The 20,991-nt window shown below is 34.6% G+C and overlaps 1 protein-coding gene across 1 annotated transcript in view; it reads left to right on the forward strand.

Annotated features, from left to right (window-relative positions):
• Positions 1-20,090, forward strand: part of LOC129230350 (zinc finger protein 423-like) — a gene marked incomplete at its 5' end in the record, with an annotated part of 101,137 nt that extends 81,047 nt beyond the window's left edge. The window contains 9 exons of the mRNA XM_054864748.1: positions 156-618; positions 1,368-1,385; positions 2,105-2,481; positions 3,040-3,621; positions 13,206-13,476; positions 16,605-16,862; positions 17,335-17,343; positions 18,548-18,774; positions 19,701-20,090. Coding sequence (XP_054720723.1) covers positions 156-618; positions 1,368-1,385; positions 2,105-2,481; positions 3,040-3,621; positions 13,206-13,476; positions 16,605-16,862; positions 17,335-17,343; positions 18,548-18,774; positions 19,701-20,090 — 2,595 coding nt within the window. The remainder of the gene's footprint in view (positions 1-155; positions 619-1,367; positions 1,386-2,104; positions 2,482-3,039; positions 3,622-13,205; positions 13,477-16,604; positions 16,863-17,334; positions 17,344-18,547; positions 18,775-19,700) is intronic.
• Positions 20,091-20,991: the final 901 nt, after the last annotated feature.

A 20,991-nucleotide genomic window follows, 5' to 3' on the forward strand; every position in this document is an offset into this window, starting at 1 on the left:
ATTTTTGCAAATATAAACCTTGAAGTGGCCATTACTGCAGCACTGACAACTACTGTGGTTTTTACCTTATTTCTCGATAGGTGGGAACCTCAAAATTTTATGAATAATATTCAGAGTTAGAGCTTATTATTGATTTTTACTGTCTTTGGTTGCAGGTCAGTATACAAGTCCACTTTGCTGTTAAACACAGCAACGAATGCCGATCGCTTAAGTGTACTTCCTGCAGCGCGTACTTCAGAACTGAGATAGAATTTCAAGTCCACGTGAAACTGGCGCATCTCTCCAACAAAACTTTCGGAACCAGCAGTGGAGGCACTTCCTACAGGTGTCTGCTATGTGATCAGCTGTTTCCCAACGAAGTTCAACTTCGATACCATGCATCTACTCACAAGAAACAATACTCGTGCAGTGCCTGTGGTGAGGCCTTCCATGTTGAGTTCCTGCTCGACAGACATATTCAGACTGTGCATCAGGGATCGGTTGTGACGTCATCGCCACCCCTGCACCATCCATTCATCGGTCTAAGAAACAACAGTCCCATTTCTCCTCCTTCCAATTTGTCTCAACAGACCCCTGAAGAAGCCCAAAACTTGTGCACAAAGAAGCCCACCAATGGGAGTCATTCAAGAGGTAACAATTTTCAACTAATTTTTTTAATTTTAAGAAGTGATTCAATTTTTCAGTTGCAAACATTGACGAGTCCAACCTCGTTTTGCAGTAAAATTCAAAAATATTATTGCAAATTTTTGCTAAACAAACCTTTGCCTCTTAATACATTATTATAAGTGTAAACAGATCGCGATTTTTTAATATGTGTTACTACATATTACAAGCAGCGGCTCTTGTCCTAAGAGGTAAATTTACCTTATTTCTTTAGGTTTTTGTCGTTGATACAGGATATGAAACTTGAAGGAAGACAAGTAAGGGTGGCAGTTACGAAAATAGACGGTCCCACTGTCAAATCTATATGGAGAGTGGATAAAAATGCATATTAAAAGCATATGCACGCATTCTAGCTTTTTTTTTATAATACTCGTCAATAATGAATTTCAACGAATGAATAAAAAACAATACTGAACTTAATTTCTGTGAATATGAACAAGTTAATAAAGACATCAAGGGGGAGTAGAGGTCCTGTTGAGTAGCAACTGTAGTTTCTTAGAGAAAAAGCAAGGCAAATAATCAACTGTGTCAACTATGGTAATTGTTGTATCCTTACTTACTTACAGAGAAAACCAAAAGTTATCTTAATATTGTTTTTGTTTGTCTGTTTATATGTCTCAATTTTCCGTTAAGAGAGTCACAGTTCTTCGCGTGTAAGTCAAAAATTTCCTGCATTTTTCGTTCTACTACTTTACGAAACTAAGATAGGGGCGACTGCATGCGTTGAGTTGACGCGTGTATGGTCACGTATTCGGAATTTGATGACGATCGAGTCAGTTGCTAGCTATAACAGCATAAGCATGTCAGCTCCACTATCAAATACCAAGTGAGCGACGAGGAGTGGTCAGATTTTTGTTAGCTCTGCAACAAACTGCAGCCAGCGGTTCGAAACAAACGCCGTGTTCTACTCCCAAAGAAAGTTGTTGCAAGACAACGCCCGGCCGCACACGACCTATCATACCATAGAAATAATCAACAGGTTAGACTTTGAGACCTTACAACCCCCCCCCCCTCCTACAGAAAACCTTCTACTAGGAAGGCATACGAAAACTTGGGGGTTTCCGAACGAAGTGCGTTGCTAAAGGTGGAAGGTGGAGACTATATCGAAAAAATAATGTATCTATTTTACACCTATCTTAGTTAGTAAAGTTGTAGTACAAAAATGTATTTTTAACTAAAAATTTTGCAAATATTTAGCGAGTGTATCAGTTAAAAAGCTCAGTTTTTTGTACTCATCACTAAGTAAAAATGTGTTTACAAAACTCATCACGGAACTACAAACCTTTGAATCGTTTACAATTGCATTTTTTTTTAAATCTCTGCAAAAATTTCTAGCAAAGTTTACATAATAAGTATGATTTTTCCTTTTTCAGTTTTATATCTGCACTTTTTCTAACTTTAATTCCTGAGATAAAATTATGCTAAACAAAATTTCTTTCAGATGGCCACCATTCTGTGGATTCCTCTGCTGCCCCAACAACGGCAACGTCACCTCCCGTTACCACCTCTCCATCCGGCCACCGATGTGACATTTGTGACGTCACCTGTCCTTCCGAATCAAGCCTGATGACTCATCGACGGCAGGTTCATCATATCAGAACACACAAAGACCAGCAGCATTCCAGCAAATCAGGAAATGGGTCGTCTGGCTTGAGCTTATTCTGTGCATATTGCAATGAATCCTGCAAATCACGCGCCGAATTGGAGAACCATATGAAAGCTCATACCGCCACACCAAGCAAGCACAAGTGCAATATTTGTGACGAAATGTGTCCCTCGGCCACAACGCTAGCAGAACACAAACTCACGCATTGCAAGGTATATGTGCATAATTTTCTTATGCACTAAACTTCTCTAAAATATAAACCAAATTGAATAATTTAAGAAAATTTAATAATAAAACTCGAAGCCAATAGAGAGACCTACAGACTCGTGAACCTCAACCTAATTTCGTGTACCAGACCATCGTTAGATTTGTAATATACTGGAAATTCTATTATACTGTAGTATCCAGACAACATTTCGCATGAAAAAAATTAAAGCGTATTAGATCTCTTTTATCTTTTCAATTGCACATACCCAAGAAAACTGATTGCATTATGTAGCTTATTTGTAAGAGAAAACACGCAGACTATTACCAAGTTTTTATTAACGTCAAATAATTAATTAACAACCGTTCTTTAGAAGGTAACAGTCGTATCATTTTAATGTTTGCACAATTTGTTGAGAATAAGTTGGCGCTTGATATTCATGCATTAGCCTGCTGCTTAATAGAATTGTATGATATGTTCATGATTGGTAATCTTAAGAATAAGTTTAGCATATGCACCAAGAACTCAAACAATAACTAGTTTATGTTTTCATTTTTTCATCTAGGTCATTTCTGGAAGTACGTGCATTGTATGCAGGGTTCAACTCTCAAACGAAGACCAATTTTTAAGCCATATACAGCAACACAGCACATCCGCACCTAATGGCAAAGGAAACGGCCTGCCCGTTCCTTGTGTTGTATGCAGACAGACTTTAGTTGTTGATGTTGAAGTTCGAATGCATGCTCGATTCCATCTCAAAAACGCATCCTTTGAACCTACATTGGGTACTCCGGCCCCTTGCTGTGTCTGTTCCAGAATGTTCGATCCTGGCAATCTGATCATCCGATCGTCTGGTAAAGCATCCGATTCCCTTCCTCCTCATACGTACATGTGCAAAGACTGCTTCCATTCCAAAGGGGATGCGGACACAGGAGTTCCCAGGTGTTCGGACTGTAATGTGAAATTCGAATCTTTTGGTGATTTGGATGTCCATCGAAGAACTGTTCACTACCAGAGGAACGATAAAAAGACTTACCAATGCATAAAGTGTCAAATGTCTTTCGAATCAGAAACCGACATTCAAGCTCATGTTACCTGCCATGTGCTGAATGAGGGAACGCACCATGAATGCAGACTCTGTCATGAGGTATGTAATTTCCTTCCTGAACATTCATCTCTAGTTATTTTTAAAGTTTTAAGTTGCTTCACTATCATTTATTTCACTTTTACATTTTGCTGCGGATGAAATGTTTGTTTGCTCTTGATTTTCGAAAATAAATTTAGGTTTAACTTTAAAATTACGTAAAAAGAACCCTCAAATTTTAAAAGATTTAAACTCTTTTTTGAATTATGAACACACAGTAAAATATATACCAATTTATTTTTAGCCTACAAAAATATAATGAACAGACATGAGAAGCGGCTTAATGCATCTTTATGCTTTAAAATACTACTAAGATTAAAAATAAGTCAAAACGTAATAAAATAATTTAGTTAATACTGAAAGACTAAAAAATGGCATGTAGGGTTTTGAGCTGGGAAAATATGTATATGTCAGTCTGTCTGTCCCCCGTAATAACTCGTGAGAGAATAGCCCGATTAAATAAAAAAAGATATTTATTTATTTATTTTTGTTCGAAAGATCTCGGCAAGGACACTTCATTTTCAAATTTCATTTTTTGATTTGAATAATATTTTATTCAATATTGATGAGTTCAGAAAACTTAACATTAGCGCCGACGTAGTTTAAGGCAAATGTGGATCCCGAATTTAATGGCGGATAGAGAACGTTAAGACAGATCTAAAATCAGAAACTTAAAGGCGAATTTGCTTTCAAAAAACTTTGCTGAAAAAAGCTGTTGACGAAGAAAATAATCATTAACGAACATTCAAAATGAACAGTTTAAGAAAATGTATAAATTAACGTCGGAAATTCTGGATAAATATTGATCTCGAGCGTAAAGTCGAAACAATGATGGAAAAAGCTCCTGACGAAGAATGTGTTCAAAAACAAACTTTTAAAATGAACAATAACAAAATGTTTAACATTAACGTCTACGGGAGAGTTTGATTTATTTATTTTTGGCATTGCAAAATAAAAGGAAATTCAGCGGGCTTTTTTATTTACCTGAAAGCAAAATCTGCGGATGATTTTATTTTCAATAAAAATAGCTTATTTTAGTGTAATTTTTATTGATATCATTTTTTTATTATTATTATTATTTTTTTTTTTTTTTTGAATTTTTTTATTAGTATTAAAGTTTTGGCAACGAAAAAATAAAAAAATAAATCTAAGATAATGATTTTTTTCACCCTTAAAAAGGAATAACAATAGTCTAATATATAGTATATAATAGTCCAATATAAAAGTCTTTTTCTGTTTCGGACAATATGGATATAGCATTTGGGAAACAATCCAATATTTCCTAACTCAAATTAACAAAAAAAAATTTTTTTCGGCTGTTAAAATAATTCGTTAATTCGGGGTTTATTGTTCGGTAAATAGAAGGTTTTGTCTTCCTTTTAGTCGACGATAGAGAAAAATTCGTTAAACAAAGGTTTGTTGAATCGGGGTCCGACTGTACAAGCTCCGACTTAAGTTTACCTACCCTCATCGAGTATCCTTATCAGTTATAGATAAAAATGTACATAAAAGTATTACAAACATGATGGTACTAGGTTGCCTTAGCAAAAGTGGTCCTATCATAGGGTTGTCACGATCTAAAGTTTCAATAATCGAGTAGTTCAGCAAATCTTCTGCAGGTATCTATCTTCAAACTTAAGAAGAAATTTTGCAAAACTCCGCAAAATCTTTACAGGTGAAGTTTTCGCCGTATATGGGTTAACCGCGGTATACTTCTTGTTCAAAAACTCTGCAGAAAATTTTCAGATTCGTGCAAAATTTGAAGATGCCTGCAGAAGATCTGAAGAATTACTCAATTATAGAAACTGCAAATCACAACTACCCCATGGTCGGATCACTTTTGCTATACTATTATGTTTGTAATATTTGTATATATATTTTTATATATAGCTTTTGAGGAAACTTAATTAGGGTAGTTGAACTAAACCGGATCTTTGACCATAAGATAGGCCAACGAAGCAACTTTGTACTTTCTAACCATTTTAAGTGAAAGAAGGAAAAATACTGGAGTATGTTATTTAATAGCATATTCTTCGTATAAGATTTTATTCTAAATTTACAATTCGCAGCGTTATGAACTCAGAACATCCGGCCATAGTATTTGTACTGGGTTGCCATCCAGCAATTCAGAAGCGGAATAAAAAATTGCGGAACTATCATTATATAAAACATTAAAAATCAGAAATTAGTTACTAATGTCTGGTTTACACGTAGCTACTCAGACTGTTAGTTACGTGTAAGTAGTAACAAGGAGATACTTAGACAGAAAAGGAAAGCAACTGACTATTTGTTTATTATGCAAAATAGTTTCTTTTCAGGAGCAAGTTCACAAAATATTTTTCCTACGGCTTTGTTTCAGTTACCAGGATTATTTCTGGAATCAAAAAATTCTTCTCACACAATTATTACTAAATTATTCCTCTTCCGCAGTGTGTGTTCTATTTGAGGGTAATAACGCGACGCAAATTCCCATTTTAATCCAAAATCTTTGACAGATTACTGAGTTACGTAATTGGAAACTATAATTGCTGATAAAACCGGAAATACACTATTAGCAGCCGGAGATTAATGATGAATAGCTTCCTCAAAGTGTCCTTAAAATGATGAGAGAGAGAGAATTCTGCTACACTTTCCACTCAATTACAAAAATCAGCAATGAAAGCTGCAATGATTAATGTAATCACTATCAACTGCAACCTCGATTTTTATTTAACTGAAATTACCCTAATGTCCAACTTGCCTTTTTCCCTTTGCTGCGTCATTCGACCTTTAAGTTGTTCGAGAATTTTGGATTTCCTTTGCTTGAAAACAAATTTGCAATATTTAATTCCAGGGGTTAATTTTTATAGTGTGTTGAGTTTGAAGGACGTCTTTAAGTCAAAGGAAAAAGTTTACCCGCGCCAAATAAAGGGTGTGTTTTTTGAGGGTATAGCACTTTAGGTTCAAATAAAACACCTTTAAATGATGTAAATCGCCATGAGTTTGGCTTGATTCGAAAGATGATTCTTTGCCATTTTTATTTAAATGTGATTTCTGCTATATGGCCACTTCGACTGGCTTGGAGAACGTCTAATCGGGAAGTCCAATTTTCTATCACTTTTGGCAGTAATGGGGACCGTATGTGAGTGATATGTGGCGAATGTTCTCGTCCAAGGCGTCAATCGTCTGTGGCTTATCGGTGTAGACCTGAGACTTCACACGGCCCCACAAAAAATAGTCCAGCTTAGTTAAATCGCCAATTCACGTATCCATTAAACGAAATTATTCGTTCACCGAAAGTTTCTTTCAATACACGCGCTGTGTGGCATGTTGTACCGTCCTGTTGTCTATTCATGATGAAATGGCAAACCAAACGAAACACAAAACAAGTGACAACTATGAAAATGGCCCACAGATCGAACAGTGTTCCCGACATAAATTTCTATACCTCTAAAAAAAAAAAAAAAAAAAAAACACTCTTTAGCTTGGCATTAAGAGCTATTTCCGTTTCTGCAGCCGTTTCTGCTAGGTTAGAAAAATATACTTCTGGCCAGATGGCCTAATGCTAAACTATTCCCTTAACTCATGAGTTCTCAACGTGAGGGACGTTGAAGCATTTCAAGGATGGCGTGGATAATTTAAAAAATAGAATAAAACATGAAACTGACTATAATTTACTCAATCTTGAGGTTATATGTAGATATTTTCGACATAATCGCCGTTTTCGGCACTTTTAGGGCAGTTTTTATCCACATATCCCAGAAAATCTGTATTTTCAGCATTAACATGCATAAATTCAAAATTTTGAGAAAATATGGACATTAAAAGTGACCTAAGGTGCGCTTTTTCCTAAGTTACAACCTAATATCCAAAACTGCTCAAGTGCAAAAAGTGGTAACCCTGATACTGATGTTGCGAAAATGACTGGTATAACATGGCAACCTTACCTAGATCCTAAATCACTTCGAATTCAGTTGCATTTAGATCTTTGATTTCATACGTTCTAATAAGAATATGTTAAAAATAAAATTACGTGAAGCAGTGTAATTTTTTTTTTTTTTTGCGAAACTATTTGATTTTTTTACTTAATAATCAGCTTTTGCTCTCCCAACTATTTTTGTTTCAAATTTGTACTGTACTGTTATGTTGACCACATATGGCGATCTGATGGGGAGCGCCGGAGGGGGGGGATTGAACTCACATCAGTATTCAAAGGGGACATAGAATTTGAAAGGTTGAGAACCCCTGTAATTCGTAAGGGAACTTTGTGCTGTTCATTTGATCAACTCCAGAAGAATACTGTTAAGTCGACCATCACCACTGAGAAGAGATAAAATGGAGGGAGTGAAAACTTTCATTCATAAAGGAAAGTCCAGAAGTCACGTGATAGATTTAAAAAAAAAAGCTTTGGAAGAAATCAGGTTTTCCAGTGGTGGTTTCACGCAAAACGTGTCAACCATTCGTCGATTTTGAGTCACGTAACTTGAGCTCTTTGCACAAGCTTTTGCTCAGCCAATTATTAGACTTGCTCCGTGCATTTTAATCCCTGCTCTAAGACCATTACCAATTATCAAATCAAGCTTAAATATTGCTTTATTTAATGCATTTTCTAGCTTTATTTCAATAACACATAAATTTAACATGTCGTGCTCATGAAATGTATTGTAAACTTAGAACTTATCATTGAAAGTAAAGTTAAAATGTTGTTTAACTCAGGATACACTATCAGTTAATCCTTGATACAATCATAACTAAATATGTTCTATGAATCTCAACAGAAGGCTTCCAATGTCCGAAATTAGCTCTTTGATTGCATGGGTGTATCGTAGTATCGAATGGAACTATCCACAAGTTCATGCTCAAATTAAACTAGGACTGAAGTTCACTGAATAAAACAAGCTGATGGGTTCATCACATGACTTCCTTTTACTCCAACTTAATGTCATTTCCCCAATACTGACAATTTTAATATGATTCAATAGGTTACTCTCTAAATATCACCAACAGTGGTCAAATTGAAACAGATATAAAAAAAATCGCGAAAGTTGGCGACAAAACTTGGCGACCAAAATGGCGATATATCGCCAAGTGTAAGCCAAATTATAACACCACTTGAGTTTACATCGAAATTAACAATGATTTCTCAAAGGGGCAAAAGACCCCTTTAGAAACACCCGAATACAACCAAAAGGAAATATGCACAACTAGACCCTACTAGGAGACTACGTACTAAATTTCAACTTTCTAGGACTTACCGTTCTTGAGTTATGCGACATACATACTGTGTTCAGAAGTTGAAATACCATCTGTCACAAAAAAATGTACATTAACCCAGAAGGAAACGGGCGATCTTCACGAAACTTAAAATGGATGTGGCCTATGACAAGATAAGGAAATAATTACTAATTCAGAGCAAAAGATTATTTTATTAAGAAGTTAAGACACAATAAAGGTTACAAAATCGTAAATTGTATAGCCACCTTTAGCAGCTATACAAGACAAAACACGGCGTGGTATGTAGGGAAATAGGTTACCTATGACTACTGGGACTAAATCGGGATTTATCGCTGAAGATAACATGCTTCCTCTCTGTCACAACCCAGGTAATCAAGTGCAGCGAAAATCCATTCCATCACAATGGAAGCCGGTTCGAGATACCATCAGTGTCTTTCAGTCTACTCAGGATTGGTTTTCCTGATACCATCCGTTTCTTGGAAGCGATGACTAGAACTTGCCGCAAGTTTAAAATCCATTATCAAAGAAAGTAAAAAATTGTTTTCTAAATGAATTGAAGAACATGGGAAAATCCAACATCTATGTGGAACTGCTATGGAACTTGGTAACAGTTTAGATCTGAACTATTTTTTGTCGGGGACACCGTCTACCTCGAACCTCCTTTCGGCCGAACGCTTCTTTTTCACATTTATGTTTTGTTGGGATTATAGTTAACTGAATAAATTGACACCCATTTAATTATAGGATTACATTTCATAGAATAGATGCCTGAGACTGCTCTTAGAATTGATCAATTGTAATATTACTTAGTATTGCAAAGTCCACACACACACACACACACAATTGCAAATATAAGATAAATTCTATAAAATTTGGATAATGAATCTTAATTTAACTACTTACCGTTTTACAAGGAATAATCGGAATAATTTTGTTGCCGTTTCCTGGTGATTCTCAGAAGCAAGTTTACCTTACCATCAGCTTGACTCAGCTGTCCAAAAAGAGGAAGGATTTTTTTTTTTAATGTTGTAATAATTTTGCCAATACTTTATAACTTTGCGAGGGATGATTCTGTAAAACAGGGTGTAAATGTGAATCGGTTTATCAAAACTCACATATGCATACTTAGCTAGCTGTGTACAGCAGATGGCTTCCTAGGGTGATCACGCAATTTTACGCCGCTGGTCCCTTCGAACGACCCGAACTAGTTTTACTTACAGATGGCATCGAATCCTTAAAGACTTGGCCATGAAACGATTTAAGAAATGAGGGATTTTGAATTCTGTGGATAGTCTAGAAAGAAAGTTATGATACCCACGATGATGATGATTTGTGACTGATCACACGTTACTAAAATATGAAGTATGTGTATGTCTTTCGGATTGTTTTGCGAAGTTTGGAGCATCAACGTTATAAAAATTCAGTTAACTGCGTAATAAATATTCTATTTTCTACCTTTCAAAATTTTACCTTCAGTTATAAAAGGTGAGGATTTTATTCAACAATGGGTCTTTAAATGTGAGTGTATTAGTGAAATATTGATAGTAATTTATTTGATTTATCCTTAAGTCACATTTAGAGTCCGATGTCATATTTAGAAAGGAATCTCTCTGCCTGAAATGGGGTTGTTTCCTTTAATCAAAAGTACTTCTTTTAGTCACTGAAATTGATAGAATGAGCAAAAAAAAAAAAAAAAAATAACGTAGACCCAGAAAATATTTAAATTTTTCCAAGTTTTTTTTTTTATTTAATGTCCGATTTTTCAAACAAGGCGTGGTCTTGATGACGTCAAAAATGATGCATTTTGGCGCATCTTTCTACCACGTTCCACGTTACGATAATCAACAAGCGAATCAAATATTGCGCTCTACGCTTGCTATCAAACATACCGTTGCCAATACACGTAAGTAAAGATGCGAATTAAATATTTTGCTCTGTGAATGGCAACACTGAATGGCATTTCATCATTTGTGACGTCATCGGCAAGATTTGTAAAAAAATGAAAGCGCACTGATTAAAGTAATTTTTAAAAAATATTAAACTTAAATAAATTATTTAAAAAATGGTCAGATCCTATGTTTTTCAGCATGCTCTTTCAGAAAAAAAAATATTTTAAAATTTTGGAAACGACCCCATTGCAATAATAAAATAAACAAGCAATCCAATAGCACTAACGGAAACTATATTTTCTCAAGAAATTATTTACTCCTTTTTAACATAAAACAACATGGATTGAGGTACAAATAGCTTAAAAGCAATTTTAGATGATTTTCTGGAAAAAAGTCATAGTTTACGTCGGATCTCGACTAAGTTTGGCAGGAAGGTACTTGGACAACCCGAGTTGTTTTCAAACGCAAAAAAAAGTACCGAAACGTTCGAATTTGAATTTTAGGACTCGAAAATGGCATTAAATAGATTTTTCTACCCGAAATAATTATCCGATCAGTTCAAATTTAGCTTCAAATTTGTACTAGAGAAGGAATGTTACGGAGCGGAGTGGTTTCAAACGCTAAAATAGTACCAAACTGTTCGAATTTCAATTTTAGGACTCGAAAATGGCATTTTTCTATATGAGGGTGAAAAAATGCTCGAAAAAATTAGAATAAAATATCCATAGATATTTTGTTCCAATGTAATTAGAACGTTAATGATAACTGTTTTTAACTATTTTCCTGCCAAAATGAAGGTAAGCCTTCAAATAGGAATTCATTGCTGATCGGGGTCGTTGTTGAACAATGCTTTGATTAAAATTTTCAGCGTGAAGAAAATTATTGAGAAAAAAAGATCTGTTGCCATTTTTTTCTCAAATATGAACAAATATAATTCTAGCTTTTGTTTTTAAATTTTCCCTGTAACCGGAGGGATTTAAAATTTCCCTTCTTGGTTATTCTTCCGCAATCTGTCAGGAAATTTTTCAGATTTTTTTTTTTTTTTTGTTCAAGCCTGATTGTTGAACAGGCGTCACTTGTCATAACTTTTTTTTACGAGGTACACCGTGCAAAGCCGGGCAACGCAACTAGTAGGAAATAAAATGTTGATACAGTATTATCTAAAAAACTTGGCCTATGTATTGTGGACCGAGAAATGGCCGAGTTTGTGTAAATGCCGGGTTATCGGAATACGAGCGCAACAGGTTATTCAGCTTGCCAGAGTGTGACCAAGTATTCCAGAATTGTTCAAGTTATCGAATGCCGAGTATTTGGAAAGAATTTCATTTTGTGGGAAGCACCTTCTGATGTTAAGATCACGTTCAAGTTGTTTTTAATGTCCACTAGAAGTTCATTTGTGGAAACGCAAATAATAGTGACAATGGGATCATTGAAGCTCATTGTAAAATTGATTTCTGTAAAAGTCGCGCAAATCCAATAGTTGGGGCAAACCTAACCTGGCAGCATTGTGAAGGTTTTTTTTTTTTACATATATTTGTCATCAAACAGTGAACTCGGAATTAAATAACGAAGCAAGTACAGTAGACCCTCGTTTTACGCGGTTTTATTTTACGCGGTTTCGATTATGCACGGTTTAGGATTTGACACCTTTATTTTATTTTCCGCTGATGAGTTTCGGTTTTACGCGAATGCGGCAATGCAAACAGATAAAATTTTCCCTTCTTTAAAAATCAAAACTCCTAAAGATTGCCAATTACGCGTAATCAACTGCATTTTGGCGTGCTAATAATCGAACTTGGGCCACGGGAGACATTTTACGCGATTAGTTCCAGAGTTCTTGGAAGTAAAGTTATTAAACTCACACAGTTCAGAATTCGCTGGAAGAAGAGCTTTAAGGAGTGACAAAAGAGGCCAAAACCAACGAGGATACCGACGTCGGTGACGCACAAGCAAAAATGTTCACATTGAGAATTTTGAGCCATTCCTAGACAATAGAAATGATTTTTCTGGTTTGTTAGTGAAGGAAAATTCTATCATGGAAATGAAACAAGTGATCATGGATGCGTTAATTCTCTGTAAAGAATTACGGAGAACAATTCTTAATGACTGCCAAAAGACTATCACAGTCATAACCTCTTTATAAACAGTACACGAAATTAATTTATGTTTTCTTTATGCATATTGTGCATAAAAGTCGATATAAGTACACAATAAACTTATTATACAAGTATTTTGTTATCTATGGAATCAAACCCCTATTTTAACATTAGTATAAGGTCTCAATTTACGCGGTTTCGATTTACGCGGCATTTCCGGAGAACGTAATCCTCTTTCTATTGAGGCAACATTTTTAAATATTATTTCTAAAATTTTATACCGATTTATTGCAGTGTGTGCTTTAACGAATTTACCTCCATAGCTCTATTAATTATGTGAAATGAACTAACAAGCTATCATTAATGTATTTCACTACTATTCCCTTAGGTTTTAGATTCGCCCTCGAAACTTCAATGCCATCTGATAGAGCACACCTTTGAGGGTAGTTCCCACTATACGTGCTACTTGTGCGCCTCCGTGTTTACTGGACCTCACCTACTGCAGCGCCACATGCTGGATCATGGTCTGGAAGCGCGACCGTATGACTGTCCTGAGTGTCAGCAGAAGTTTTTTTTCAGAGCAGAGCTCGAGAACCATTCGTTCGTACATGTATGGGAAAACGTCAACAGGCTATCCTCATCCAATGCCGTGACAAAAGGTAAGAAGGCTGAAGAAAGGATTGGTTTTCGAAACTTACGTATGCAAAATTTAAATTGAATATTTGGCCATATCTCGTCGAATTTCGGGACGTTCATGCAGGGGCGCCCTGACTTTAAATTTAGTCGACGGGGGAAGCTGAAGTTCTCAATTTGCTGAATTAAGCAAAGATTTCGCCAAATGATGAGAATTATGCCGAATGGAACTCCAAACTTCGTCGAATGATTTGATTTTTGCAGAATGGAATTCCAAATTTTGCCGATTTGAACTCCAAATTTCGCCGAATGATGCTATTTCTGTCGAATGAAATTCCAAATTTTACCGAATTGAACTCCAAATTTCGCCAAATTATGATATTTCTGGAGAAATGGAATTCCAAATTTTGCCGTATCGTCAGACGAAATTTGCCGAGTGAGGAAATTTCTGGAAGGTCACAGTGACCTTCAATCGAGGCAACCATGCTCTCATAAAATCTCAGAATGGAACAGCTTTAGAAATTATTACATTTTTCATTCTAAAAATAAAATTGTGATTTCAAACGACAATATAACCACGATATTTTGGATTAATTTTTAGTGTTATATTGGCAACAGTTGTTTCCAAAGCCATATCGGCAGAAGTAGTGCAAGAGGAGTTGATCTTCGTCAGATTCGACTCTTACTCAGCTGTAGCAAAATTTATCTTGTCATTTTTAAATGGTTATCAAAATTACAAGCCACCTCTGCCTTTTTTTTTTTTTTTTACAAAAGATGAGTTAGAATGGGGTTGTTTCCTAAAGTCAAAAGTTCTACTTTTAGTCACTGAAATTGACAGAATAAGCAAAAAATAATAATAATAATAGCATGGAGCGAGAAAAACTATCATTTTCCAACGCTTAATTTTTAATTATTTTTTTTAAATACCCGATTTTGAAAATAATTCCATGTTATGATAATCAAGAAGCGAATTAAATATTGCGCTCTATGCTTGCTATCAACATATCGTTGCCGATACATGTGGGTAAAGAAGCGAATTAAATATTGTGTGCGTGCTCTGCGGCTGCGAATGGTAACAGTGAATGGCATTTCATCATTTGTGATGTCATCGGCAGAAGCGTAAACAATGAAAGCGCACCGATTATTATTATTATTTTAATATTAAACTTAGTCAATATTTAAAAAATGTCAGATGTCCTATATTTTTAAGCATGCTCTTTCAGAAAAAAATACTTATAAAATTTCGGGAACGACCCTATTATATTATTCAACCGGTTGATAAATTATTTTAGCATACTAAAGATTGAAATCTAAAAGAACTTTTCAACAACACTACTATGTTGTGCCTATTATTTGTTTATATTTTAATTGCTGATTTTTTCCCCTTCCTTCTTGTATAACTTTAACTTGAGCTTTTCAGAGTTTTCTTTTTTTTCTTTCTTTCTTTTTTTTTTTTTTGTAATAACGCTTAATTAGTTTAACTAAAATGACAGACCATTTCACTGAGTGGCAATTTTTTTCATTTAATTATAATTATTTGCTTTTTATGCTGTTTAACTGCAGACTCTTTAATGTCATGTTTTTTTCTTCAGAAAGTGCTTAGGAAGTTTTTCTTTATTTATTTAAAAAAAATAATAATAAATAAGTAAACGGGTATACCCCGGATTTTTTTCTTTGTACAACATCAATATTTCAATAATGTTCGATTTAGGCTAGTGTTGGTCATAATCGAGAATTTTGTGTTAAATTACTTCAGATACACATTGGATCGTTAAAACACTGGTGAGTTGAATAAGATTCCGAAATGATTCAACATGTTGATTTGATTCGGAAACCATTAATAATGTTGGTTTGGTACTGAAATGGATCAAATTATTAATTCGATTCTGAAATCACTCCAAACGTTCATTTCAGATAGAGCTCCCTACGATTTTAAAATCACTCGACATGTTGATTTGATTCTGAAACCACTAATAATGTTGGCTCGGTACTGAAATTAATCGAAATGTTAATTCGATTCTAAAAACACTCAAAAGACTCTCCGTCTTTGAATCTAAAATTGCTCGTTGATCATTGCGTACACAAAATCACTCGATATTCGATTGTGCAAATATTTCGATCACGTCTAGCACTAGTTCAAAGTTAATGAAAAGCCTGTATTTATGAATTCCATATGCATTAATAACTAAGAGGACTACAACTTATTTCCTTGAATCACAGGCATTAATAACATATTTTTGCGCATAACTTCTCTTCCTGTTGCAAAATGCCGAACCGCTTACTTGATTCGTAAAAATGAATATAATATACGCTTAAATCATTTTGCTGTTGCAAATCCGTCGTTCTAGATAACGTGCATAATTAATAATTTATATTATAGCAAACATTACCGTGCCACTTGTAACTCCTTCTTGTTGAGATTACCTATTCGATAAACTATTCTTACTTTCATTACCCAATCGCATTGCTAAGAATCTTCATCTTCCGGACTAAATATTTTTAATATTTTTTTTTCTTTTCTCTTTTTACTTCCTTTTCCAAAAAAGGAAGTATTGTATTCGCGAAAAAAATTTCACTCAAAATTCGGCCTTAATTTCCATTTTGCTCACCCCCGAATTAACGCTGAGTTTTTTTTTTTTCAACCCGACCACACTCGGAGAAGTGCCTAAGAACATATAAACACTCGAATGTGCGTATGTGCGGATGTATGTCGCATAACTCAAGAACGGTATGTCCTATAAAGTTGAAATTAGGTACGCAGACTGCTAGTGGGGTCTAGTTGTGCACCTCCCCTTTTGGTTGCATTCGGGTGTTTCTTAAGGGGTCTTTTTCCCTTTTTTGGGGGGGGGGGGAATCATTGTTAATTTCGATGTATAATCAAGTGGTGTCATAATTTGGCGGACACTTGGCGATATATTGCCAGTCTTTTGGTCGCCAAGTTGGTGACAAATTTGGCGGATTTTTTTTTTTTTTTTTTAATCTAGTTTCAATTTGGCCACTGATGGTGATATTTAGAGAGTAAACTATTGAATCACATTAAAATTGCCAATAATGGGAAAATGACATTAAAATTGGAGTAAAAGGAGTAAATAATCTATTAAAATTTATTGAAGTAAAAACCATATAGCATTTCAAATCTCTATTTTTTTTCCAGGGACTGGTAACGGTGAAAGGTCTAGTTTATTATACGAATGCTCAAAATGTCCATGTGTATTTGGAAACGCCATTGATTTAGGTAAGCATCAGCGTTCTCATGGTCATGATGTTACCATCAAGCAAGAATCAATCGACCGAATGAGTAATGTTTGCCCTACCTGTGGAATGGAATTCAACTCTAAAGATGACTTGAGAGGTCACATGATGTTAATCCACTCTTCGACGCCATTAAGAGAAGCGTTCGCTTCTGACATTAGTAAGTACAGCTGTCATATTTTCATTGGTTGCAGGTGTTTATTGAAGACATTTTGTAATGTTTTAAAGATAAGAGATATTCAGAAATAGAATTTTTCTTTTTTTCATGAATGTAAGTTCAAATTCTTTGTGTCAGAGTACTTTTATTGTAGGAAATTTGGAATATCAATATACAGTATACTCTCGATATCTCTAAAACTTTGATCTGACGAAAAATTATTTTTTTCCCTTGATTTTGCGTATTTATCTAACGCTATTTCTCATTCTCATGTCGAAAAGTTATTTTAATCAAAACTTTATTATGTCAAATATTTTTCAAAGTCAAATATGATTTTTCTGGAAAAACCGCAGTCTGTTGTCTCTAAGCAATTCGAGGAATGTTTTCAAAAATTTATTTCTCACACCCATCATTATTTCTCTCAGGCGTTAGTAATGATTCGAAAAAAACTTATCTACTGTCACTTTCATTCTAGAGCCCGGGAGTGTCTGAAAATGTAAATCCTAAGAAGCCCAAAAAAAGCTACCTAAAACTTTTCGCACCTTTTTACACCATTTTTCGTTGGACCTTTTTTTCTCTATTTCCACTTCCGTAAAAAGGGGAAATGAACGGAAAACCCCTTTACAGACACAGGGAATGGTACAACTACAACCAATCTCTTATCCAACTTCTTTTGTTCCGGAGCGCGCGAAACTCATTTGAAACCGTTCTGCAACTTGGTAATCCAAATCTTTGATAAGTTTAGTCGTGGTAAATCACTACTTTTTGCTACTTCACTATAGCGTTCTTTTTATTCCTTTTTCTCTATTATTTCTTGCTCATTTTAAAAATTAAAATTTTTGTTATTTTTCAACTTTCATTACACGTTTCAACTTATTTTTAACTATCGTGCCTAATTTTTAAAAATTATTATGACCTAGTTATCTCGAAAACTCGATATCTCGAATTTTTTTTCCGTCCCTTCAACTTCTTGACATTGAGCGTATACTGAAGTTTTATGTTTGTTGCAATAATCAATTTCTTTCAATAGATTATCGAGATAACGTTTCACTTTTTTAAAATTACTTTCTGCGTACTTAGAATAATGTATTTTAATGTAACAGTATTTTTTTTTTTCGAATTGGATTTGTTGATACACAAAATGTTAAGACCTTATGTTTCGATAATGGGGTGAATAATTAATGCTTCAAATACATGCTTTACCGTAATCTTTCGATTTCATTTTATTTACATTTTTTTTCATTAATACACTACCGTATGGTTTCTTGGTTAGTACCAGTAGTAAGCTGATGCAAGTTTTTTTTTTTTTTTTTGAGCTAGTATAAAATAAAAATTGTTTGGTGTATTGTAAAGTTTACCAACTATTATGGGTACTTTGAAAAAAAAATGTTTTGCTTGCTCTTATCTACGATGGTTTGCTTTAGGCAACAACAGTGAATAATTTGGAAAATTTTGTTTTTTCTTTTTAAATGTTTTGCAGATTTTTGTTGCGAAGTTGTAAAGCCGTTCAATGCTATATCCCAAAAAGACCACACACTAGTTATTGGTTTTTCCGAAAACCATTCTTGTGCTATGAACAATACAAAACCAATGACAAATATGTTTGAACGGAAAATCAGCTTAAGAATCAACTTGCAATATAAAATAAAATTAAATGTGTTTAATATGTGTAACAATTCTTATTTCAGTGGCCCGTCATGATCTTTATAATTTTGAAGAAGAAAAACAGCCAGAGGAGAATTCCAGTAAAGGCGTCCGAGAAAAGAAATCTTTTGAGTGTCCTGTTTGTAAGAAGCAGTTCACGAGAAAGGAAAATCGAAAATTACACATGAAGACACACCATCAAAACCCTGGTCCAAAGACGTTTTCATGCAGCCATTGTGACAAAGTGTTCCTCAAGCGATCCCAAGTTAAGGTATGTTCTCAGAACAAAAAAAATGTGTACTTGCTTCTGTGTCAACTATTAACAGTAGACCTTACATCGGACTAAATAAATTTAGCTTAAAATTTACCTTATGAAAATTTCAGTGCAACTGTTTTTAGTAACTGTCACAGACATAGATTTCAAGAGATTCGGGCAATTAATAGGGAGTTTGGAGATATTTCTTTTTATACTTCAGCACTTTTACAGTATTTGACCCAATGCAGTTTTATTAACCTTTCAATCGATTTTGCGAATTAATCCATTAATTGCTGACGAAGTTATAGGCAAAAAAATCAAATGGACGGAAAATGTAGAATTGAAGAAGTGAAGAATGAGAGAGAATGTGAAGAAATTTGCATTAGTATCACGATTGGCGGAATAGTTGAAACGTATAGCTGCAAAAGTATTTTTACCATTTAGAGGACCCTTTAGAAAGTCTGAACGTTTCAATTTGTTGGCCTACCTAAGTATTGCAATAAGAAAATGAAAAAAAAAAAGAAAGAAAAACGCATTTGCGAAAAATTTGGAGTTGAAGATACGTACCTACTTTTGCAGCTACACACTTTAGTTTTAGTAACTCTAGTGTCCGAACATAGGCCACAATTTATGCTGGAAATAAATTTCAAAATAATGAAATAAATAAGAAATATAGAAAAAATGTGGAAGACTTTTTTTTTTGCACACACAATTTGAATAAAAATAGACATATAACGAAGTATATGTTCAGTACAAAGCGCTGACGGAAAAAAATAACAAATAAGGTTGGAAAGTTACTGGTAGTAATACTAACAATAACATCCTTAATTTGAAACTTGTGCTACGAACTATGCGAAAGATTCACGTTTATTTGCTTTCTCTAACGTTAAAATTCTCCCTCACTTCAAAGTTTTAGCTGATAAAATGCTATTTTTTTTTAGGACCACATGAGGACACATATCACGTCAACTACACATCCATGCGAAATATGCGATGAATCTTTTCCGTCCACTTCTCTTCTACGGAGACATCTTAAAGACGTTCACAAAAGGAAATACGAGCACACTTGCATCGTCTGCTCCGAACTGTTCGATACCAACGACCAGCTAGATGCTCACTTGAACGAGGAGCATCAGGTTAGGGTGCAGGAGAGGCTTGCAGACGATTCCTTGAAAAATAAATCCGATTCCCCGCCTCCTTCTCCAGAGCCTTCAGCTGCTGAAAGTACTAACCAGGACACTGCATTGACTTCAGAAATTCCAAGAGATTCTTCTTTAGAACTCGGTAGAAGGGAAGAAAGGACTAGCATGCCAACAGAAGTAGCAGCATGATGAATGTGACGAATCTTCAAGATTTTACTCTTCGTTGTGATCATTTTTTGTGTACTTCATGGAAGGAATTAAATTTATCAAAAGAGGATGACCTGTTGCGGTAGATGTGCAAACACTGCAAATGCCAAACCGTCCTGCCATTTTTGTGACTATCAGTTCTTTTAGTTATGCCTTAATTTATGAAAATCGAATTACGTTTTTTAAAAAATGTAGTAGTAGGTTTTCGTGAATAGATTTCAAGTTTCATGGGATACGCAACCGGTTCTTGCTTTAGTGCAATATTTTAGTTGGAGTCAATGATATATTATCTTTATAGGAAGGATGTTTTCAACGTTATTCTACTACATATTGCAAACTAAAATTGACAGTGGTGAGGATTTTTTTCATTTTTGTTTTAAATCTTAAATAGTCCTGATTCTAGCACCCGCGCGGAATCATTTCTCTTCGGCCTGACGTGATAACTCCTCAGTCGAACCACTTCTGTATAGAAATTTCGTTTACGAAAAAGATGTAAGCGAGAAGTTATGACGACAATCCGAAACGAAATGCAAGAGAGTTTTTCCAGAATAGGATCCTTAGTCTAATCAAGTGTTTTTTGAAGGCATTAAAATTTTATTTCCGTAGTTCAAATCGAGACTATAAAAGCTCATTTCTACATAATGAGGATTTACCTTTTTTGTACATTGTTCTTTAATTAATTTTTGTGAGATTACTAGAAAGAAAATATTTTTTACAAAATTGCAAAGTTTTAAATTAAACGTGAGCATCTTTTTTTTTTTTTTTTTCTTTTGATGTGACTTTTCTATTAGTTGATTTGTTAAACTGAACAAGAAAGATCAAATCGAATTATTTCGAAATGTGTGCGACTTGGCATTCTTCCTATAAAGAAAACTTTCGAAAG

Source organism: Uloborus diversus, chromosome 9, assembly GCF_026930045.1.
Source record: "Uloborus diversus isolate 005 chromosome 9, Udiv.v.3.1, whole genome shotgun sequence".
Lineage (NCBI taxonomy): Eukaryota > Metazoa > Arthropoda > Arachnida > Araneae > Uloboridae > Uloborus > Uloborus diversus.